A 20,631-nucleotide genomic window follows, 5' to 3' on the forward strand; every position below is an offset into this window, starting at 1 on the left:
GTGACAGTGAGCGGCAGACTGGTTAAAAATTGGGCAGGAAATTAGTGATGGAAAATAAGGGGTCCACCTTCAGTATTAGCTTGCTGTCCATTCACATGCTCCTGGCACCCGTCCTAGACTCACATGTGCTCCAGAATAACATTCAGACTCTCAGCTGCTCTTGTGTTACACGCTCATGGCCCAGTTCACTCCCTGATATACCCCTCTCTGCTCTGGGTCCCCTCTGGGCTCAAGTCGACAGTCAGCAACAGATTTCATTCCCAATAACAGAACCGGCTCTCAGGGCTCTCTGTACATGTTGCAGCTTTGAAAACGTTCGTCTCTGTGTCAGGAATAAAGACAGTGGAAATGTGTGTCAAGCCCTCGTTAGCTGATGAGGCAAATGCGTGGACGACTTCCAAGGAATACTCGGCTCTCCCCTCTGTGACCTCAGCCTTCTCCGTCCTTTGCGCGGCTGTTTCTTATCAAACACAGTCAACCCCCCTCAGTCTGCCCATTTAAAATTGGTGGGGTGAACCAAGAACGTGAAAATGTTGAAGACAAAAGCCAAAATGTACTCAAATCAACGTTAAGTACAGAGTTTATTTTTAGCAAATGTCATAGCTATGTCATCTTATTACAGAAACCAGCAGTCAGACAATGATACAAAAAGTGCTGAGGTCTGGCGTAGCTGGTAGCTGGGGACAGTGTCTTCATTTGGTTACTGTCAGTTATTTCCAGCACGCTGAATCCCTGCCCACGTTCCAGCCTCTAGGTGAGTCGATGCTTCACTCTGTCTCCCGTCCAGTTAATTATTTCTCATCACTCCTTCAATCCAAGTAACATACCTTGAAACACGAACATAGACGCCAGGCTTATTGGGGCGTGCACAGCCAAGACCCCAAGAAGTGACTCCTTGTAAAATGTATTTGTCCTTCTCGAAGCAAACCAGAGGCCCTCCACTGTCACCCTATACAGAGGGAGAGAAAAATCCATGTGAGGGCAATGCTGCCAGCCTTTTAATAGGGGATACCACCCTTCTCTTATCCATACGTACATTTTCCCAGTAATTGAAATCAGAAAGGCACTTATGAGCATATTACTTGAGCATCTGCAGTGCTTAAGTACTTGGCAAAGTGTATTCAGCAAAACCACACCACTTAGTTTTTCCTGGGGAAAAACAAATCCCTGTGAATCCTGTGCGATCCCTTCCTGTGTTGGGGTTTCCTTTAGACTGGGCTAGCCTGGGCATCCTTGTAAAGTGTGTGCAGTTGGTCTCTGTCCTGTGCCCTCTACCTCCTTCCCTGCTGGAAAAGTCACCACTTTAGTCCCTAGCCACTAGCACACCCCAGGAGGGCGAATGGCTTGAGGTAGTTACAGACCTTATAACTCCCTTGCTACCCATCTGGAACCCGAGCCCCAAGACCTCCCCTTAGATGATCTGAATATGTGTTCAGGCACAGATCTAGGGAGTTTCTGAGCAACACTTAGACTGGGGTCTTTAGTTGACAAATCCTTCTTGAATTTGCCACCTGGGGACTGAAGCCTAGGGGGCTGAGACTGAGACAGGAGGACACAAGACTAAGCTTGGTCTCTTGATCTTTTCGTACCTGGCAACTGTCAGTGCCTCCTGCCAGATGCCCAGCACAGAGCTCGGTGGATTTGACTCTTCCATTCAGAAGCTCGTAGCGATTGCACACTTTATTCTCAATCACGGGGAGCTGGGCTTCCTTGAGAACGCCAACCCCAAAGGTACCTGTGTTTAAAAAGATGAAAGAAATGGTTACCGCTCCCAAAACATGATCAGGAGGAAGTTCCAGAAGATCAGAGCGGCAGTGCTGGGCCTCCTGTCTGTCCAGGAAGCTGCGGAACACAAGGCAGCTCCCAGTGCCGCGGGACCCTCTGACCCTGGAGAGTGTAAACGTCATACACGTCTCTATGTTCCCGAGGCCTGGATTTAACAATCTGGGCTGTGTCATGGTGCTTTGAGGTTGGTTGTTGTTTGTGTACTTTTTGTTTTTCTTAAAACTATGCAAATGACTTTCACGATGTAAAGAGTCTGAGAATTGCAATTTCTATTCATTTTATACACTTTTTTTCATATTTTTACTACATTTCTTTACTACTTACATCATAATGGACAGTTTCATATACTGATTTTTTAAATCAATGTATATCATGAGTTTTTAAAATAATGCTACAATCTTCATAATTAATATTCTAATGTGGAGCTACTGCTTAATGATCATGAGATTTCCTTTTGGGATGAGGAAAATGTTCTGGAAATACGGTAACATATGCACACCATTGTGAATATACTGAATGCCACTCAGTGGTGCCCTTCAAAACAGTTAAAACAGTGACTCTTATGTTGTGTAATGTTATTGCAAATGAAAAGAATAGTCATCATTTATCAAGAATTAACCTTTCCAGGCACAAGCTCTTAATGTGGTGTATCTCACTTAATCCTCACAACAGTCCTGTGAAGCAGGCACTCGTATCATTCCTGTTCTACAGTTAAGGAAACTGAGGCGTAAGGAGGTTGTGTGATTCACTTTGAGCCTGGGTCTGCGGAGTCACTGCCCAAATACTTCCTCCTCGTGCGTGTTGGCCCCACTCTTGCTTCCAACATTTCACATCTTTTTTCATAAAGTTCACTCTTATTCCTTATTGTTTTCTGAAGTCCAAGTTTCCATAATGATATAGACGTATTTCTATCCCACAGTAACACTGCCAGATGATTCTCGAACACGGTGTGACAGTGTAAAAGGTACTAGAAAACAAATCCTTCACCTCGCCCTTGTGTATATTCAATTTTTTAAATATTAGCTGACCTACTAGGTGAAAATTGTCCTGATTCATCTTCTGATTTATGCTTCCTTGAGAATTAGGAAGAGAAACTACAACTAGGGACAATTCTCGTACCCGTATTTCTTCTTTTGTGGAAAAACTGCTTTATTTCCTTTGTCAAATTGAAACAGAATGTCTGCTAAATTGCCAGAGGAAATGCTATTTTTTCCAGATGGACACACCCAGGGATGTCTCTGTGCTCTCACAAATAATCCAGTTTTCCAATTTCGCAAGCCCCGCTGTCATTAGAATTTTGCAGAACTCTGCCTTGCGAGCATGGCACAGGCAAGAACTGAGGCACTCTCTCCTTCTTTCCCCAAAGCCTTTGACTACACTTTAATCATTGCCTTGGTTCAGAAAACTGACACTGAATCTGGAGTTTACAAGAGCAGCGTGGGAGGTACTCATCCCAGCACCTTGCTCCAGAGCCCAGCTGGGCCCTAGCAGGGCAGAGTTGCGTGGAGGAAGCTCCTCCTGACTACCAAGCACTGGGCATGGTATGCATGACCCGGACTGCATAGATGTGTGAGGGGGCACCCTTCTCAAAATATTTTGCTGAAAATTAAGTTAGGTGCCACTGCTGTCGAATCTGCTTTCTGAGCAAGGCAAACATCCTGAGAAGGGAGAAAAACCCATCAGGCATTGCAGGGAAATTGATGTGGTCTGTGAGTATGTGCTGCCATCCAGTGGCCAATATAGAGATGGCACCTCTGAAGGCAGGAGGTCCACGGATGATCTGAGGACTGAAGCCCTCCTTAATGGGTCCCTGAGTAGAGGGCTGCAGGATCAGCCCAGTGATTGCAAATGAGGCTTACATGGAAGAGCTCCTTGGCCTCAACACCTACTCTGCATTTGGAATATCCAAGTCCAGGAAGGTCTGGAAACATGATGGGGAGAGATGGAGAATTACGACCTCCCTCTGAGAAACAGAACACCCATTGATCCGATGTCACTATTAACATATTGAAAATGGGCATTGATAAACAGGCCTGAGTGGTGTTGTGTGACTCCTCCTGGTCTAGTTAGTGTTCTGAGAATCATTTTCTCAGTGGACATGTGGGTGAGACCAGAAAAGACAAGGAGCCCAGTGCAGGATGTTGGTTAGAATGTGTGGATGGGGTTGGAGAGAGGAAACAGTAAGTGGGCTCTAGGGTCAAGGCCCAGCAACGCACCGGTTATGTAATGTTTATTTATGATTATGGTGATGATGGTGGCATGGTGGTGATGATTAAACCAATGGTGATTGTGATAGTGCTGGTGATGATGGTGGTGGTGAAGATGGTGGTGATGAAGATGGTGATGGTAATAATGATGGTGATGGCAGTGGGTAGCAATGATGGTGGTGGTGATGGTGATGGCTGTGATGATAATGGTGATTGTGATTGTGGTGGTCTACAGTGATGGTGGTATTGGAGATAGTGTTGATGGTGGTGATTGCAATTGTGATGATGTTGGTAGAACTGGATGTGACAGAGAGAATGAATCCAAGCTAGAAAGCATTCTTCAGGACATTATCCAAGACAACTTCCCCAACCTAGCAAGTCAGGCCAACATTCAAGTCCAGAAAATACCAAGAACACCACAAAGATATTCCTCAAGAAGAGCAATCCCAAGGCGCATAATCATCAGATTCACCAGGGTTGAAATGAAGGGAAAAAATGCTAAGGGCAGCCAGAGAGAAAGGCCAGGTTACCAACAAAGGGAAGCCCATCAGACTCACAGTGGATCTCTCTGCAGAAACACTACAAGCCAGAAGAGAGTGGGATCTAATCTTCAACATCTTTAAAGAAAATAACTTCCAACCTAGAATTTTATACCCAGCCAAACTAAGCTTCATAAGCCAAGGAGAAATAAAATCCTTCATGAACAAGAAATTGCTGAGAGATTTTGTCACCACCAGGCCTGCCTTACAGGAGCTCCTAAAAGAAGCACTAAACATAGAAAGGATCAACCAGTACCAGCCACTCCAAAAATGTACCAAATGGTAAAGACCATCAATACAATGAAGCGGGAGGCATCACACTACCGGACTTCAAACTGAATCTGTGGGGATCGCTCCCGTGTGAGGCCCCTGGGAAATGGGCCCCACCATACGGTGAGCTTGAGCCCAGACACAGATCCCTGGTTGGGGGAGTCGAGCTGAGGAAAAGCAGGAACCAAGAGAGGGACTATGTTATTCTAAATAATTAACAGACATTACTTTATGAATATGAGGACTTGGGAGTCAATGTGTCCACTTTCGGCTTCTTATGGTTTATTGCTTGATTGTGTTCATTTTGGACCCTTGTTACCTTCATTGTAAAATATTAACTTAAGTATTTACACTTGGTAACTTACTTACCATAACTTACTGGGTGTAACTGTAACTTACCATAGCTTACAGGGTGTGACTGTAACTTGCTTACCTTGACCTATTGGGCGTAACCTACTTACTGGAAGTAACCTACTTACTGGGCGTAATCTACTTACTGGGCTTAACTTACTTACTGGGCATAACTTGCTTACTGTAACTTAAGTACGTTGATCTGGTGTAAACAACTTTGACTTCAGAAAAGTATATAATGAAACGTATTACAAAAATAAAATTGCTGCTTGGTCATAGCCTAAGCCAGCCCTCCAGACTCTGCTTTTCTATTTTCTTTCACTTCCGTGCACTCTCTCCCTCAGGTTGAACGAGACATCTACGTTGGCGGTCTTGGGGACTCCTGCAGGTCGGTAGTCCCCCAGCAGACGTGCTAGACCCCAACATCAAACTATACAACAAGGCTACAGTAATCAAAACAGCATGGTACTGGTACCAAAACAGAGATATAGACCAATGGAACAGAACAGAGGCCCCAGAAACAACACCACACATCTACAACCATCTGATCTTTGACAAACCTGACAAAAACAAGCAACGGGGAAAGGATTCCCTGTTTAATAAATGGTCTTGGGATAACTGGCTAGCAATGTGCAGAAAACAGAAACTGGACCCCTTCCTGACACCCTATACTAAAATTAACTCCAGATGGATTAAAGATTTAAACATAAGACCTAACACCATAAAAGCCCTAGAAGGAAACCTAGGCAAAACCATTCAGGTCATAGGCATAGGCAAGAACTTCATGACTAAAATACCAAAGCATTGACAACAAAAGCCAAAATAGACAAATGGGATCTAATTAAACTCCAGAGTTTCTGTACAGCAAAAGGAACAATCATTAGAGTAAACGAGCAACCAACAGAATGGGAAAAATTTTTTGCAATCTGCCCATCTAACAAAGAGCTAATATCCAGAATCTACAAAGAACTAAAACAGATTTACAAGAAAAAGACAAACAACCCCATTCAAAAGTGGGTGAAGGACATCAGCAGACACTTTTCAAAAGAAGACATATATCGTGCCAACAAACATATGAAAAAATGCTCATCATCACTGGTCATTAAAGAAATGCAAATCAAAACCACATTGAGATACCATCTCATGCCAGTTTGGATGGTGATCATTAAAAAATCTGGAGACAACAGATGCTGGAGAGGATGTGGAGAAATAGGAACACTTTTACACTGTTAGTGGGAGGGTAAATTAGTTCAACCATTGTGGAAGACAGCATGGCAATTTCTCAAGGACCTAGAAATAGAAATTCCATTTGACCCAGCAATCCCACTACTGGGTATATACCCAAAGGATTATAAATCATTCTATTATAAAGACACATGCACATATATGTTCATTGTGACACTGTTTACAATAGCAAAGACCTAGAACCAACCCAAATGCTCATTGATGATAGACTGGACTGGGAAAATGTGGCACATATACACCATGGAATACTATGCAGCCATAAAAACATGAGTTTGTGTCCTCTTTAGGACATGGATGAATCTGGAAACCATCATTCTCAGCAAACTGACACAAGAATAGAAAATCAAACACAGCAAGTTCTCACTCATAGGCAGGTGTTGAACAACGAAAACACATGGACATAGGGAGGGGAGCAGCACACACTGGGTTCTGTTGAGAGGGACTAGGGGAGGGACAGCAGGGGTAGGGAGGTTGGGGAAGGATAACATGGGGAGAAATGCCAGATGTAGGTGATGAGGGGATGGAGGTGGCAAACCACATTGCCATGTATGTACCCATGCCACAATCCTGCATGATCTGCTCATGTACCCCAGAATCTAAAGTACAATTATATATAGAGAGGGGGGGAGGGAGGGAGGGAGGGAGAGAGAGGAAATAAGGAAGGAAGGAAGGAAGGAAGGAAGGAAGGAAGGAAGGAAGGAAGGAAGGAAGGAAGGAAGAAGGAAGGAACGAAGGAAGGAAGGAAAGAAAATTGATGAACAGGCCTGAGTTATATTTTGCGGCACCTCTTGGTCTAGTTAGAACTCTGGGAATCATTTTCTCCATGGACATGCAGGTGAGATCAGGGGAGGTGGGAGCCCAGTGGAGAACGGTGGTTAGAAATGTGTGGATAGGTATGGGACAGAAAAAACAGCAAGTGTGCTCTGGGGTCAAGGCCCAGCTACAAACTGGTTATGTGATGTCTACTGATGATGATAGTGGTGGTGGTGGTAGTGGTAATGATCATTGTGATGATGGTGGAATGATGATGATGGTAGTGATAGGTAGTCATGATGGTGGTGGTGGTGGTGGTGATGGTGATGGTGATGGTAACGGTAGTGGTAAGATAATGACTATCAAGATGGTAGTGGCGGTGATGGTGGCGGTGGTGATAATGGTGATGGTGATGGTAACGGTAGTGGTAAGATAATGACTATCAAGATGGTAGTGGCGGTGATGGTGGCGGTGGTGATAATGGTGATGGTGATGGTAATGGTAATGGTAGTGGTAAGATAATGACTATCATGATGGTAGTGGCGGTGATGGTGATGGTGATGGTGATGGTAATGGTAGTGGTAAGATAATGACTATCATGATGGTAGTGGCGGTGATGGTGATGATGGTGGTGGTAACGGTAGTGGTAAGATAATGACTATCATGATGGTAGTGGCGGTGATGGTGATGGTGGTGGTGGTGGTGGTGATGGTGATGGTGATGGTAATGGTAGTGGTAAGATAATGACTATCATGATGGTAGTGGCAGTGATGGTGATGGTGGTGGTGGTGATAATGGTGATGGTGATAGTAACGGTAGTGGTAAGATAATGACTATCATGATGGTAGTGGCGGTGATGGTGATGGTGGTGGTGATGGTGATGGTGATGGTAATGGTAGTGGTAAGATAATGACTATCATGATGGTAGTGGCAGTGATGGTGATGATGGTGGTGATGATAATGGTGATGGTGATGGTAACGGTAGTGGTAAGATAATGACTATCATGATGGTAGTGGCGGTGATGGTGATGGTGGTGGTGGTGATAATGGTGATGGTGATGGAATGCTGGTGATGATGGTGATGATGACAGTGGTGATGTTGATGGAATGACGGTAATTGTGATGGTAGTGTAGTCATGTTGATGGTGGTGGTGATAACAGTGATGACGGTGATGACATTGAGGGTGATGATAAGAGTTATAGTAGTGGTGGTGATGATGTTGATGAAGATAATCATAGGAGTGGCAGTGGCAATGTGGATGGTGATGATGAATGATGCTCATCACAATAAACTTATATGTTAGTACAGTTGAGAAATCTGAGGCTAAAAGAGATTAAATAACTGTCAAACATCACATGGAAGATGGTAGAACCAGAACTCACATCCAGATCCTTATGATTTTACCTCTGTGCCTTCATCAGTTGAAGTATTGTAGAGGATCTGTTTGCTTTCTGGATGCCCAGTAGCCTATCACCCTACATCCCATAATCCTGTTGAGGGATCTACCTTTTGCCCCTTCTGGGTATGAGTGGGCTCCTGCCTCCACCTCTAGCATGGAATAGATGATGCAGGTTGGAGCCAATCAGTGATGGGTTCAGGTACAGGCCTATGACCCAAGTTCAAACTCTCAGACATGGCTGACTGTTTTAATGTTAACCTAATGGGGAAGAGTAGCCTTCCTTAGCCTTTCCTGGCAGACTGAGAGTTGTCACAGCATCTGCCACCATGAGAATGTCACCTTTGTGCCCAAGAATGATGCCTACTCCATGGTTGTAGAGGGCCTGGGGCCTGGAGCCATCATGTGAGCCTGAAGACTTTTCAGCACTCTAAGAATTTCCTTTTTTGCTTAATCCAACTTGAGCTGGATTTTATGTCACTTTCAAGAAAGAGTCATGTTAGATACAACCCTATTCCTTATTAGCAGGAGCTGCCATGATGGGGTGCTTAGCATGCACACAACACTTGATGCACTTGCTTATCATTTCTCCCCCAACAGCCCTGCAGCCCACAGCAGCTGAGGGAACAATCAATAAGAGTTCATGACTTTTCTAAGTCCTGACAGCAGTAAGTAGGAGCCAGGGTTCCAACTCAAGTCCGTCTGTGCCATCCTGCACCTTCTCTGAGTCTCTCCTCATATTTAAAATAGGAACAATAATATCTGACTCTCAGAGGTTTGCAGCATTTAAATTTTTAAAAATGCAAAACACTGGGAGCAGCCTGGCACACCCAAAGGTGTTCCTCATTTATCAAGTTTCCTTTTGGTTGGCCTCAGTGCTCCCAGACTCAGGTGCACAGAAAGGATCAATAAACCAAGGAGGTTAGGTTTTTAAAATAGTAAGAAAAGCACAGAAAAGGGAAAGGAGACTTTGCAATTATCTAGACTAGTGGTTTTTAACGTTTTTGTTAAACCAAAACAAACAAAAAAAACTTTCTTCAAATGAATGCTTGTGTAAAATGCTGATGTGGAAAACAACTCCTAAATTTACAAATGAGGGGTTGGAGCCAAGTGGCATAAAGAGGTAATGTGCCTACTCCAGGTCTGTCTGGCTAGTGGCAGAGTCAGAACGCTTTCCTAGGGCTCCAGACTCCTTGTGCTCTCACCAGCACCTCTGATAAAGTCAGGCAGAGATCCCAAGACAGTCTCAGTGTTCCAACAGCCAAGGGGGTAATTCCGATGGATATAATTATTGTCAGGCCATACTGCAAAAAGAAGGAATCCCTAAAATGTAGTACAGGTGCTGATGATACCACATCCTGCACAAATGTTCCCTCTCTTGCTCTCACCCATCAACTAATATCAAATGCCATCCTAGATTTGGGGCCATGGGGCCTGTCTGCCTCTCCCTTAGCTGCAGGTCCCCTGCCTAACACCCTCCCACACACAGTAGACTGTGCTTATTTGGGAAGAAAACTAATTTAATTATAACTTTAGTTGTTATTGTTTTACACCGTTTTTGGAAACCCAGTCTGGCTAATTTCACATGAAAAATAATCTAACACCCTTAACTTAAGGGCTAGGTGAAAACTCCACTTACCAGGGGAAGCAATATGGATGCTAAGTATGGATTAAGACTCAAAGACCTTTACTGGTGTTTTGTTTGTTTTTGGTGTAAGGGAAGTACACAATCATTAATATAAAATGGATCACACCCCAAAATTTCAACACCAAAAATACTTTGCTAACATGACCCACTATGAAACCATAAACAAGAAGTCAGCTACAAATAAAGACCCCATACAAGGCCTTGGCCCCGTGCAAACCTCCAAAGAAGAAGTCTATTGGCTGCATTGAATCTACAGTGTAGTTAAAGGAACACCCACACAGAGACATGAGAAAGAACCAACACAGAAACTCCAATAACTCAAATGGCCAGAAGGTCACATGTCCTCCAAACAACTGCACCAGTTCTCCAGCAAGGGTTCTTAACAAGACCATGCTAACGGAAATGGCAGAAATATAATTCAGACTATGGATAGAAATGAAGAGCATCAGGATTTAGCACAATGGCAAAATCCAATATAAGAAAATCAGGGATCACAATAAAATACTATAGAAGCTGAAAGACAAAATCTCTGGTACAAAAAAATGAACAAACCAAAAACCTAGTGGATCTGACAGAGCTGAAAGCTGAGAAACAAACTATAAGAATTTCACAATGCAGTCCAAGTATTAATAGCAGAATAGACCAAGCTGAGAAGAGGATCTCAGAAATGGAAGACTAGTCCTCTGAAATAAGACAGTCAACAAAAATGAAGAAAAAAGAATAAAAAGAAATGAACAAAACCTCCAAGAATTATGGGATTATGTAAAAAGGCCAAAGCTACAAATCACTGGCATCTTTGAAAGGGATGGGCAAAAAGCTAATAATTTAGGATATCATCCTTGAAAACTTCCCCAATCTTGCTAGAGAGGCCAATAGTCAAATTCAGAAAATACAGAGAATCCCTGCAAGATACTACACAAGATCATCCCCAAGACACATAATCATCAGATTTTCCAAGCTCAAAATGAAAGACAGAATGGTAAAAGCAGCTAGAGAGAAAGGACAGGTCATCTACAAGGGGAAAACTATCAACCTAACAGCATATCTTTCAGCTGAACCCCTAAAGTCAAAAGAGATTGGGGGCCTATATTCAACATTTTTTAAAATATATATATATTCAACCAAGAATTTCATATCCAACCAAATTAAGCTTCCCGAGCAATAAAGAAATAAGATCCCTGTTAGATAAACAAATGTTGAGGGAGTTTGTTACCACCAGATCTGCCTTACAAGAGATCATGAAAAGAGTACTAACTATAGAAAGGAAAGATAGTGAGTGGTGATCATTAAAAAATCTGGAGACAACAGATGCTGGAGAGGATGTGGAGAAATAGGAACACTTTTACACTGGTGGTGGGAGTGTAAATTAGTCCAACCATTGTGGAAGACAGTGTGGCGATTTCTCAAGGACCTAGAAATAGAAATTCCATTTGGCCCAGCAATCCCATTACTGGTTATATATCCAAAGGATTATAAATCGTTCTACTATAAGGACATATGCACACAAATGTTCACTGCAGCACTGTTTACAATAGCAAAGACCTGGAACCAACCAAATGCCCATCGATGGGAAAATGTGGCACATATACACCATGGAATATTATGCAGCCATCAAAAACGATGAGTTTGTGTCCTTTGTAGGTACACGGATGAACCTGAAGACCATCATTCTCAGCAAACTGACACAAGAACAGAAAATGAAACACCACATGTTCTCACTCATAGGTGGGTGTTGAACAATGAAAACACAGGGACACAGGGAAGGGAGAACTACACACTGGGGTCTATTGGTGGGGGTTGGGGAGGGACAGCAGGGGGTGGGGAGTTGGGGAGAGATAGCATGGGGAGAAATGCCAGATATAGGTGAAGGGGAGGAAGGCAGCAAATCACACTGCCACGTGTGTACCTATGCAACAATCTTGCATGTTCTTCATATGTACCCCAAAACCTAAAATGCAATAAATAAAAAAAAGGAAAGATAGCTAACCAATACAAAAATACATTTAAATTCACAAACCAGTGACACTGTAAAGCCACCATACAAAGAAGCCAGCATAACAGCATAATGAGAGAGCATCAAATTCACACATACTAATACTAGCCTTGAATGTAAATGGGCTACATGCTCAACTTAAGAGGCACAGAGTGGCAAGCTCGTTCAAAAAGCAAGACCCAATGATATGCTGTCTTCAAGAGACCCATGTCACATGTAATGACATCCAAAGACTCAAAATAAAGAGATGGAGGAGAATCTACCAGGCAAAAGGAAATCAGAAAAAAGCAGGAGTTGCAATCCTAGTTTCAGACAAAACAGATTTTAAACCAGCAAAGACCCACACAGACAAAGAATGGCATTACATAATGGTAAAGAGTTCAATTCAACAGGAAGACCTCACTATCCTAAATATATATGCATCTAACACAGAAGCATCCAGCTTAATAAAGGAAGTTCTTAAGAGACCAACAAAGAGACTTAGACACCCATACAATAATAGTGGGAGACTTCGGTAGGCCACTGAAGTATTAGACAGATCATTGAGGCACAAAATTAACAAAGATATTCAGGACCTGAATTCGACATTGGACCAAATGGATGTGATAGACCTCCACAGAACTCTCTACCCCCAAAACAGCAGAATATACATTATTCTCATCGTCACATGGCACATTCTCTAAAAGTCAACCACATAATTGGACATAAAACAATCCTCAGCTAATGCAAAGAATGAAAATTATACCAAAAGCACCCTCAGACCACAGCTCAATAAACATACAAGTCAAGACTAAGAAAAATACTCAAAACTATACAATTACATGGGAATTAAACAATATAGTCTTGAATTACTTTAGAGTAAATAATAAAATTAAGGCAGAAATCAAGATGTTCTTTGAAGCTAACGAGAATTAAGAAACACCATATTGGAATCTCTGGGACATGGCTAAGGTAGTGTTAAGTTAAATGTTAAGAGCATTAAATGCTCACGTCAAAAAGAAAGATCACAAAGAACCTAACATCAAAACTGGAAGAATTAGAGAAATAAGAGTAAATCAACCCCCAAGCTATCATCAAAAGGCAAGGAAAACCAAAGTCGGAGCTGAACTGAAGAAAGTCAAGACATGAAAACACATTCAAAAAGATCAACAAATCCAAGAGTTGGTTTTTGAAAACATTTATAAGATAGATAGGCTGCTAGCTAGGCTAATAAAAAAGAAAAGAGAGAAAGGACACAAATTAACACAATTACAAATGACAAAGGGAATGTTACCACTGACCTCACAAAAATAAACAGACAGTTCTATGCACACAAACTAGAAAACCTAGAAGAGATGGATAAATTCCTGGACACATATACCCTCCCAAGACTGAATCAGGAAGTAATTGGTTCCTTGAACAGACCGATCATAAGCTCCAAACTTGAATCAGTAATAGCCTACTAAGCAACAAAAAGCCATGACCAGATAGATTCACAGCTAAATTCCACCAGATGTGCAAAGAGCTACTACCATTCCTACTGAAACTTCAGAAAAAATGAGGAGGAGGAAATCCTTCCCATTTCATCCTATGAGGCCAGCGTCATCCTGATACCAAAACCTGTCAGAGAAACAATAAAAACTTCAGGCCAATATCCTTGATGAACATTGATGCAAAAATCCTCAACAAAATACTTGCAAACCTAATCCAGCAGCACATAAAAAAGCTAATTCATCAAGATCAAATAGACTTCATCCCTGGGATGCAAGCTTGGTTCAACATACGTAAATCAATAAATGTGATACATCACAAAATAGAACTAAAGACAAAACCCACATGATTATCTCAATAAATGCAGAAAGGGCTTTTGATAAAATTTTTTAATTGCATTTTAGGTTTTGGGGTACATGTGAAGAACATGCAAGATAGTTGCATAGGTACACACGTGGCAGTGTGATTTGCTGCCTTCCTCCCCTTCACCTATATCTGGCATTTCTCCCCATGCTATCTCTCCCCAACTCCCCACCCCCCGTTGTTCCTCCCCTATTCCCCCCAACAGACCCCAGTGTGTAGTGCTCCCCTCCCTGTGTCCATGCATTCTCATTGTTCAACACCCGCCTATGAGTGAGAACATGTGGTATTTCATTTTCTGTTGTCATGTCAGTTTGCTGAGAAGGATGTTCTCCAGGTTCATCCATGTCCCTACAACGGACACGAACTCATTTTTTTTGTTTGCTGTATAATATTCCATGGTGTATATGTGCCACATTTTCCCTGTACAGTCTATCATCAATGGGCATTTGGGTTGGTTCCAGGTCTTTGCTATTATAAACAGTGCTGCAATTTACCATCCTTCATGTTGAAAACTCTCCATAAACTAGGTATTAAAGAAATATATCTCAAAATAATAAGAGTCATCCATGACAAACCCACAGCCAACACCATACTGTATGGGCAAAAGCTGGAAGAATTACCCTTGAAAACCAGCCCAAGATAAGGATGCCCTCTCTCACCACTCCTATTCAACATAGTATTAAAATCCTTGATTGCCAGAGCAATCAAGCAAGGAAAAGAAACAAAGAGCATCTATATAGAAAGAGAGGAAGTCAAACTATCCCTGTTTGCAGATGACATGATTCTGTATCTAGAAAACCCCATAGTCTCAGCCCAAAAGCTCCTTCTCTGATAATCAACTTCAGCAAAGTTTCAGGATACAAAATCAAAGTACAAATAGCACTAGCATCCCTATACACCAACATCAGCCAAGCCGAGAGCCAAATCAGGAACACAATCCCATTTGCTATTGCCACAAAAAGCATAAAACAACAAAGAATATAGCCAACCAGGGTGGTGATAGATCTCTACAATGAGAATCACAAAATACTGCTCAAAGAAATCAGAGATGACACAAGCAAATGGAAAAAACATCTCACGCTCATGGATTGGAAAAATGAAATATTATTAAAATGGCCATACTTCACAAACTAATTTACAGATTGGATGCTATTCCTATCAAATTACCAATGACATTCTTCATGGAACCAGAACAAAACTATTTTAAAATTTACATGAAACCAAAAAGGATCCAGAATAACCAAGGTAATCCTAAACAAAAAGAACAAAGCTAAAGACATCATGTTACCTGGCTCCGAATTACACTTCAAGTTTACAGTAACCAAACAGCATGGTATTGGTAAAATAAATAATGAACAGACACATAGACCAGTGGAACAGAATAGAAAGCTCAAAAATAAGACCACACCTATAACCATCTGATCTTTGACAAAGATGACAAAAATCAAACAATGGGGAAATGATTGCCTATTCAAAAATGGTGTTGGGCTAATTTTGGCTAGCCATATGTAGAAGATTGAAACTGGACCCCTTTCCTTACATCATAAACAAAAATCAACTCAAGATGGATTAAACACTTAAATGTAAAACCCAAGACTTTAAAAACTCTTGAAGACAACCTAGGCAATGCCATTCTGGATATAGGAATTGGCAAGGATTTCACGACAAAGATGCCAAAAGCAATCTCAACGAAGGCAAAAATTGACAAAATGGGATGGAATTAAACTTAAGAGCTTCTACACAGGAAAAAAAACTATCAACAGAGTAAACAGACAGCCTACAGAGTAGGAGAAAATATTTGCAAGCTATGCATCTGAAAACAAGAAACTTAAACGAATGTATAAGAAACAAAACAACCCCATTAAAAAGTGGACGAGAGACATGAACAAATCTTTTTATACAGAATACATACAAGTGGCCAACAAGCATATGAAAAAATGCTCAATATCACTGATAGAGAAATGCAAATCAAAACCACAATGAGAAACCATCTCACACCAACCAGAATGGCTATTACAAAAAGTCAAAAAATAACAGATGCTGGAAAGGTTGTAGAGAAAAGGAAACACTTACACACTGTAGGCGGGACTGTAAATTAGTTCAACCATTGTAGAAAGCAGTCCAGTGATTCCTCAAAGAGCCAAAAACAGACCTAACATTCAACCCAACAATCCTATTATCAGGTATATACCCAGAGGAATATAAGTCATTCTATCATAAAGACACATGAATGTGAATGTTCATTGCAGCACCATTTATAATAGCAAAGGCTTGGAATCACCTATATGCCCATTAGTGACACATTGGATAAAAAAAAATGTGGTACATATATACTATGAAATATTATGTGGCCATAAAAAAGAATGAGATAATGTCTCCTACAGGAACATGAATGGATCTGGAGGCCATTATTCTTAGAAAACTAACATAGGAACAGAAATACCACATGTTCACACTTACAAGTGGGAGCTAAATGATGAGAGCACATGGACACAAAAAGGGAGCAACAGACACTGGCACCTACTTGAGGGAGAAGAGTGGGAGGAAGGAGAGGAGCCGGAAATACTAAGTATTGGGTACTAGGTTTAGTACCTAAGTGACAGAATAATCTGTAGAACCAACCCCCATGACACTTATGGAAGAAAAAGAAGCCTGCACATGTACCCCTGAGCTTAAAATAAAAGTTAAAATTAATTAAAATAGAATAAAAAATGTTCTGAAAAAAAAAGAGAGAGAGACTCAAAGAAACTGTCTTCTTCCCCTTGACCACGTGCCTTGAAGACTCATTATGCAGACATAGACAGGTGCCCAGACAAAACCGGGAGAACGGTGGACCACATTGACAGGCAGGAATTTGTACAGCTTTCTTCAAAATGCTCATTTTGTCACATGGACTATGGGTCAAAACCAATTTGTTATGTGGGCAACGGAATTTATCTCACCTTGGGTTTCTCCCCAGGCAGTGATGTGTAACATTCAGTCCAGTCGGCAACCACATAATTTGGGGATGGCAGACAGGCTGGGATTACTTTGTCAGTGATGATGGCAGGACTGAAGAAAAGCATCAGCTGTTGTTTGATGCTCTGCTGGCAATTTTAACACCCACAACCAGCCATGCCTGCCTTGAGTCTCCAGAGCCCTCTGAGCTGGCACTGCCTTGCTTCACTGACCCAGAGCAACAGAGAACACAGCATTTCACTCTCACATCTGCCTATGGACTACACAGATACAAGGCTTCATTTGAAAGGCATCGGTTGCTTACAAGAAACTGCTGGTGGCCTTCACCTTCGAAAGTAGGGATGACAAAGCACTTCTCATGTATATTCTGTGCATGACTGGAATCTCATGCTGAGTAAGTCCTTTCACATAAATTGAATAGGCTATAGATCAGTGTGCAGAATCTCTGACTGAGATGCCACCAAGACTGTAAAACTATAAACGTGTTGTGTGCCCAGAGCAAGGTGCTCCATCCTGGGATCCTCCACTTCCTCCTCAGTGAACGTTACCATGGTTTAAGAAGCCAGAGAAATACTTGATACCAAATGAAAGTGCTAACACTGGGATGAACGTTTTCAAAGCTGCAACATGTCCAGTGAGGCATGTGAACCAGTTCTCTTACTGGGAATGAACCCTGTCACTGACTGCTTGACTTGAGCCCAGCCCAGGAGACAGGGAGCAGAGAGGTGTATATCAGGGAGTGAACCAGACCATGAGCGTGTAACACAAGACCCACTGAGAGTCTGAATGTTATTCTGGGGCACATGTGAGTCTAGGGCTGGTGCCAGGAGCATGTAAATGAACAAGCAGCTAATATTGAAGGTGGACCACCTGGTGTTCATTGCTAATTGGCTGCCTGGTTTTGAAACAGTCTGCGGCACACATGGTCACATGGGAATGATGTTTTATTGTGACACGTGTTTAGAAGGAAGAGACAGGATAAATATACTTTTTTTATAATTTAAAATTTTCATTATTACCAAACAAAAGTATCCACTCAAAATACAATTCAACAACACAGCAGTCATCTAACAGCAAAGAAATGCAGAGAAGAGCAAAACTGCAAGTGACTGAGCAAAGGGTGAATGTAGTCTCCAATCCTCAAAGAGCCATGTTTATTTCATTGACAAATAGATTATTCTTATTCATTTCTGATGTGCGCTAGGGATGAAGCTGCTCCTTACACTTAGCACACACTTCGTGTATATTGTCACCTGTTCTCTTTATAGAAAGATTCTTCCTCATTGTTAAGGTTTCCCTTTGGTACCTTTTGTACCCATCCACATAAACTATTTCATTTTAAAAACTCAGCATAAAATATATACTGAGTCTGAAAAGAGTCTGAAAGTTCTATGTGAGCTCTGGCGTCTACATCGAGCTCACTGTTCCCCTCCAGTTGTTCCTCCTTTGTTTGTGGAATCTCTCCCTGTGAATACACAGCTTTGTATTTAGCCAAATACTTCAGGACTTTTCTCTTTTTTTTAGAGGAAGTCTCACTCTTGTGGCCCAGGCTGGAGTGCAATGGTGCCATCTCTGCTCACTGCAACCTCCACCTCCTGAGTTCAAGCAATCCTCCTGCCTCAGCCACCCGAGTAGCTGGGATTACAGACACATGCCACCATAACCGGCTAATTTTTGTATTTTTTTTTTTTTTTTTTAGTAGAGACCGGGTTTCACCATGTTGGCCAGGCTGGTCTCGAACTCCTAACCTCAGGCAATCTGCCCACCTCGGCCTACCAAAGTGCTGGGATTACAGAAGTGAGTCACTGCACCCGGCCTGTTGCTTCTTTAAATAAGGGACAAGAAATTTAAAGAGAAAATAGGAAGTACCTTCCTCCCCCACTGCAATTTATGAAGTAAGCAGCTGATGATCATATGGTGAAAAGGAACCACATAAAATCTGTGTCTCAATCTATCAGGAGCGCCGCTTCCGTGGTATTAAAATCTGTGTCTCAATCTATCAGGAGCGCTGCTTCCGTGGTATTAAAATCTGTGTCTCAATCTATCAGGAGCGCCACTTCCGTGGTATTAAAATCTGTGTGTCAATCTATCAGGAGCGCTGCTTCCGAGATATCGGTTCAGGTAAATGCCCACATTAGTCATCCACTGATACTCATGCTTATTTTCCTAAGTGAATTCTCCAGAATTCTGAAAATCAGTGAAAAGATCATGTCATGTTGGTTCTACACAAAACCAAGCATGGCATGTGGCTGTCCGTGTTTCAGGGCATACACATCCCTTTCCACCCGGATCAATGTGCCCCACGGGACGCTACTTCCTACCTTTTCCACCAGATTCAGTAAACAGTGCTTTGCATAGCTGACACAGGATCACACTGATGGCACAAAAGAAGGTCAGTCTGTGGAAGGAGCTTGGAACGTCAAACGGGGCACGTTAAGGAGGCGTAACCCATCACGTCGGCTTTTCTGCTGTTATTATTTTTTTCAGGTAAAAAATAAAAGTACCAGGACTCCCTGAATCCAGCAGGCGTTAGAACAGAGGAAGGCGGAGGGCGGCCTCCTGCAAACCTCTCCTACCCCTGCCAGTTTCCAGTCCAGAGTCCAGGGGCTGGAGCATCCGGGCTGCCCGGGCTTGCGCTTGGAAACAGAAATGCCTTCAACTCCCACTTCTTCCGGGGGCTCTGACCCACCTACCTGGGCTCAGACCCGGAGCCAGCGGGTGGATGGGGCGGGGTCGCGCCCTGGAACGCGGGCCGGGCGAGGAAGGAGAAAAGCCCAGCTGGCAACGCAGGGGCGAGCGTCCTGCCTTTCCCGGCGGCCTTGTCCCGGCCATCCTGGGACTGCGGGAGGGGGGCCGCACGGCTGCGTCCCCGCAGGGGGCCTTGGTCCGGTCCCGGGGCCTCTTGCCCGGGCTCCAGAAGCATCAGAGTCCTCCGGGCGACCACGGCCCGCTGCGACTCCCACCCTGGCGCCCCTGGATTGCTCTGCCCACTCTCGGCCTCGTCCCCCACTGCTACCACCTCGTAATTTGCAGCCTCGGGACATGTACCATCTGCTGGCCGAAGTCGCTTGGGGTAAAAGCCCGTGACAGGTTTTGGGTGCTGGACACTCCCACCCACCGGCAGCAGGGGCAAAGTGTGGGGTCTGCTGCCCCCTGCTGGCCTGGCTGGCGTTTGCTTCTACTTCCAAGCTGCCCAGCAAAGTTGCCAGCTGGAACGTTTCAAAGGCAAGACTGAGAACAAATACTGTTTACGAATTCCAGAAAAGAAAAAGAAAATATTGCTCTCCTGTTTAGGAACGGGTTTTTCTAGCCCAGCCAGCACTTCTGTGGGTTGTATTTAAGTCTTACGTGCATCGGAGCTGTTGCCTGCAGGCGGGTATTGTACAAGGGGGGAAGCTTGAGGACAGTGTCTCTGAAAACTCGAGGCTCTTGGGAGAAACAGCCTTTCCACGTTAAATATGTAACATAAGACCTGGTAGAGGTCTCCTCCGATTTACCCATCATGCAAAAGGACTGAGTCTCAGCAAAACAGGGCTTTCAAAGAACTCTTTTCAGGATAAGAAAATGTTGGAAGAGCTGATTCGATGCCTATTTGTTTTTGACTTTGCATCTAAACTGATCCCCTTAAAGGTGTTTATGGGTATGAATGATA

At 42.9% G+C, this 20,631-nt stretch overlaps 1 protein-coding gene across 1 annotated transcript; it reads right to left on the reverse strand.

The window, feature by feature from the left end:
• Positions 1 to 562: 562 nt before the first annotated feature.
• Positions 563 to 20,062, reverse strand: LOC118153171 (plasminogen). The gene is made up of 3 exons (XM_054254596.2): positions 19,673 to 20,062; positions 1,590 to 1,735; positions 563 to 949 (listed from the first exon to the last, which is right to left on the reverse strand). The coding sequence occupies exons 1-3, from the start codon at positions 19,809 to 19,811 to the stop codon at positions 788 to 790; spliced, it is 447 nt and encodes a 148-aa protein (XP_054110571.2). The 5' UTR covers positions 19,812 to 20,062; the 3' UTR covers positions 563 to 787.
• Positions 20,063 to 20,631: the final 569 nt, after the last annotated feature.

The sequence above is a fragment of the Callithrix jacchus genome, chromosome 4 (genome assembly GCF_049354715.1).
Source record: "Callithrix jacchus isolate 240 chromosome 4, calJac240_pri, whole genome shotgun sequence".
Lineage (NCBI taxonomy): Eukaryota > Metazoa > Chordata > Mammalia > Primates > Cebidae > Callithrix > Callithrix jacchus.

Excerpts from the sequence above, each read along its gene's own strand:
- LOC118153171 (XM_054254596.2), bottom strand. The coding sequence starts at position 19,811 with ATGGCCGGGACAAGGCCGCCGGGAAAGGCAGGACGCTCGCCCCTGCGT. Across the intron at positions 1,736-19,672 it reads GGCTCCGGGTCTGAGCCCAG|GTACCTTTGGGGTTGGCGTT; the intron begins GTAGGTGGGTCA and ends TTTTAAACACAG. Across the intron at positions 950-1,589 it reads GAGGCACTGACAGTTGCCAG|GGTGACAGTGGAGGGCCTCT; the intron begins GTACGAAAAGAT and ends CCCTCTGTATAG.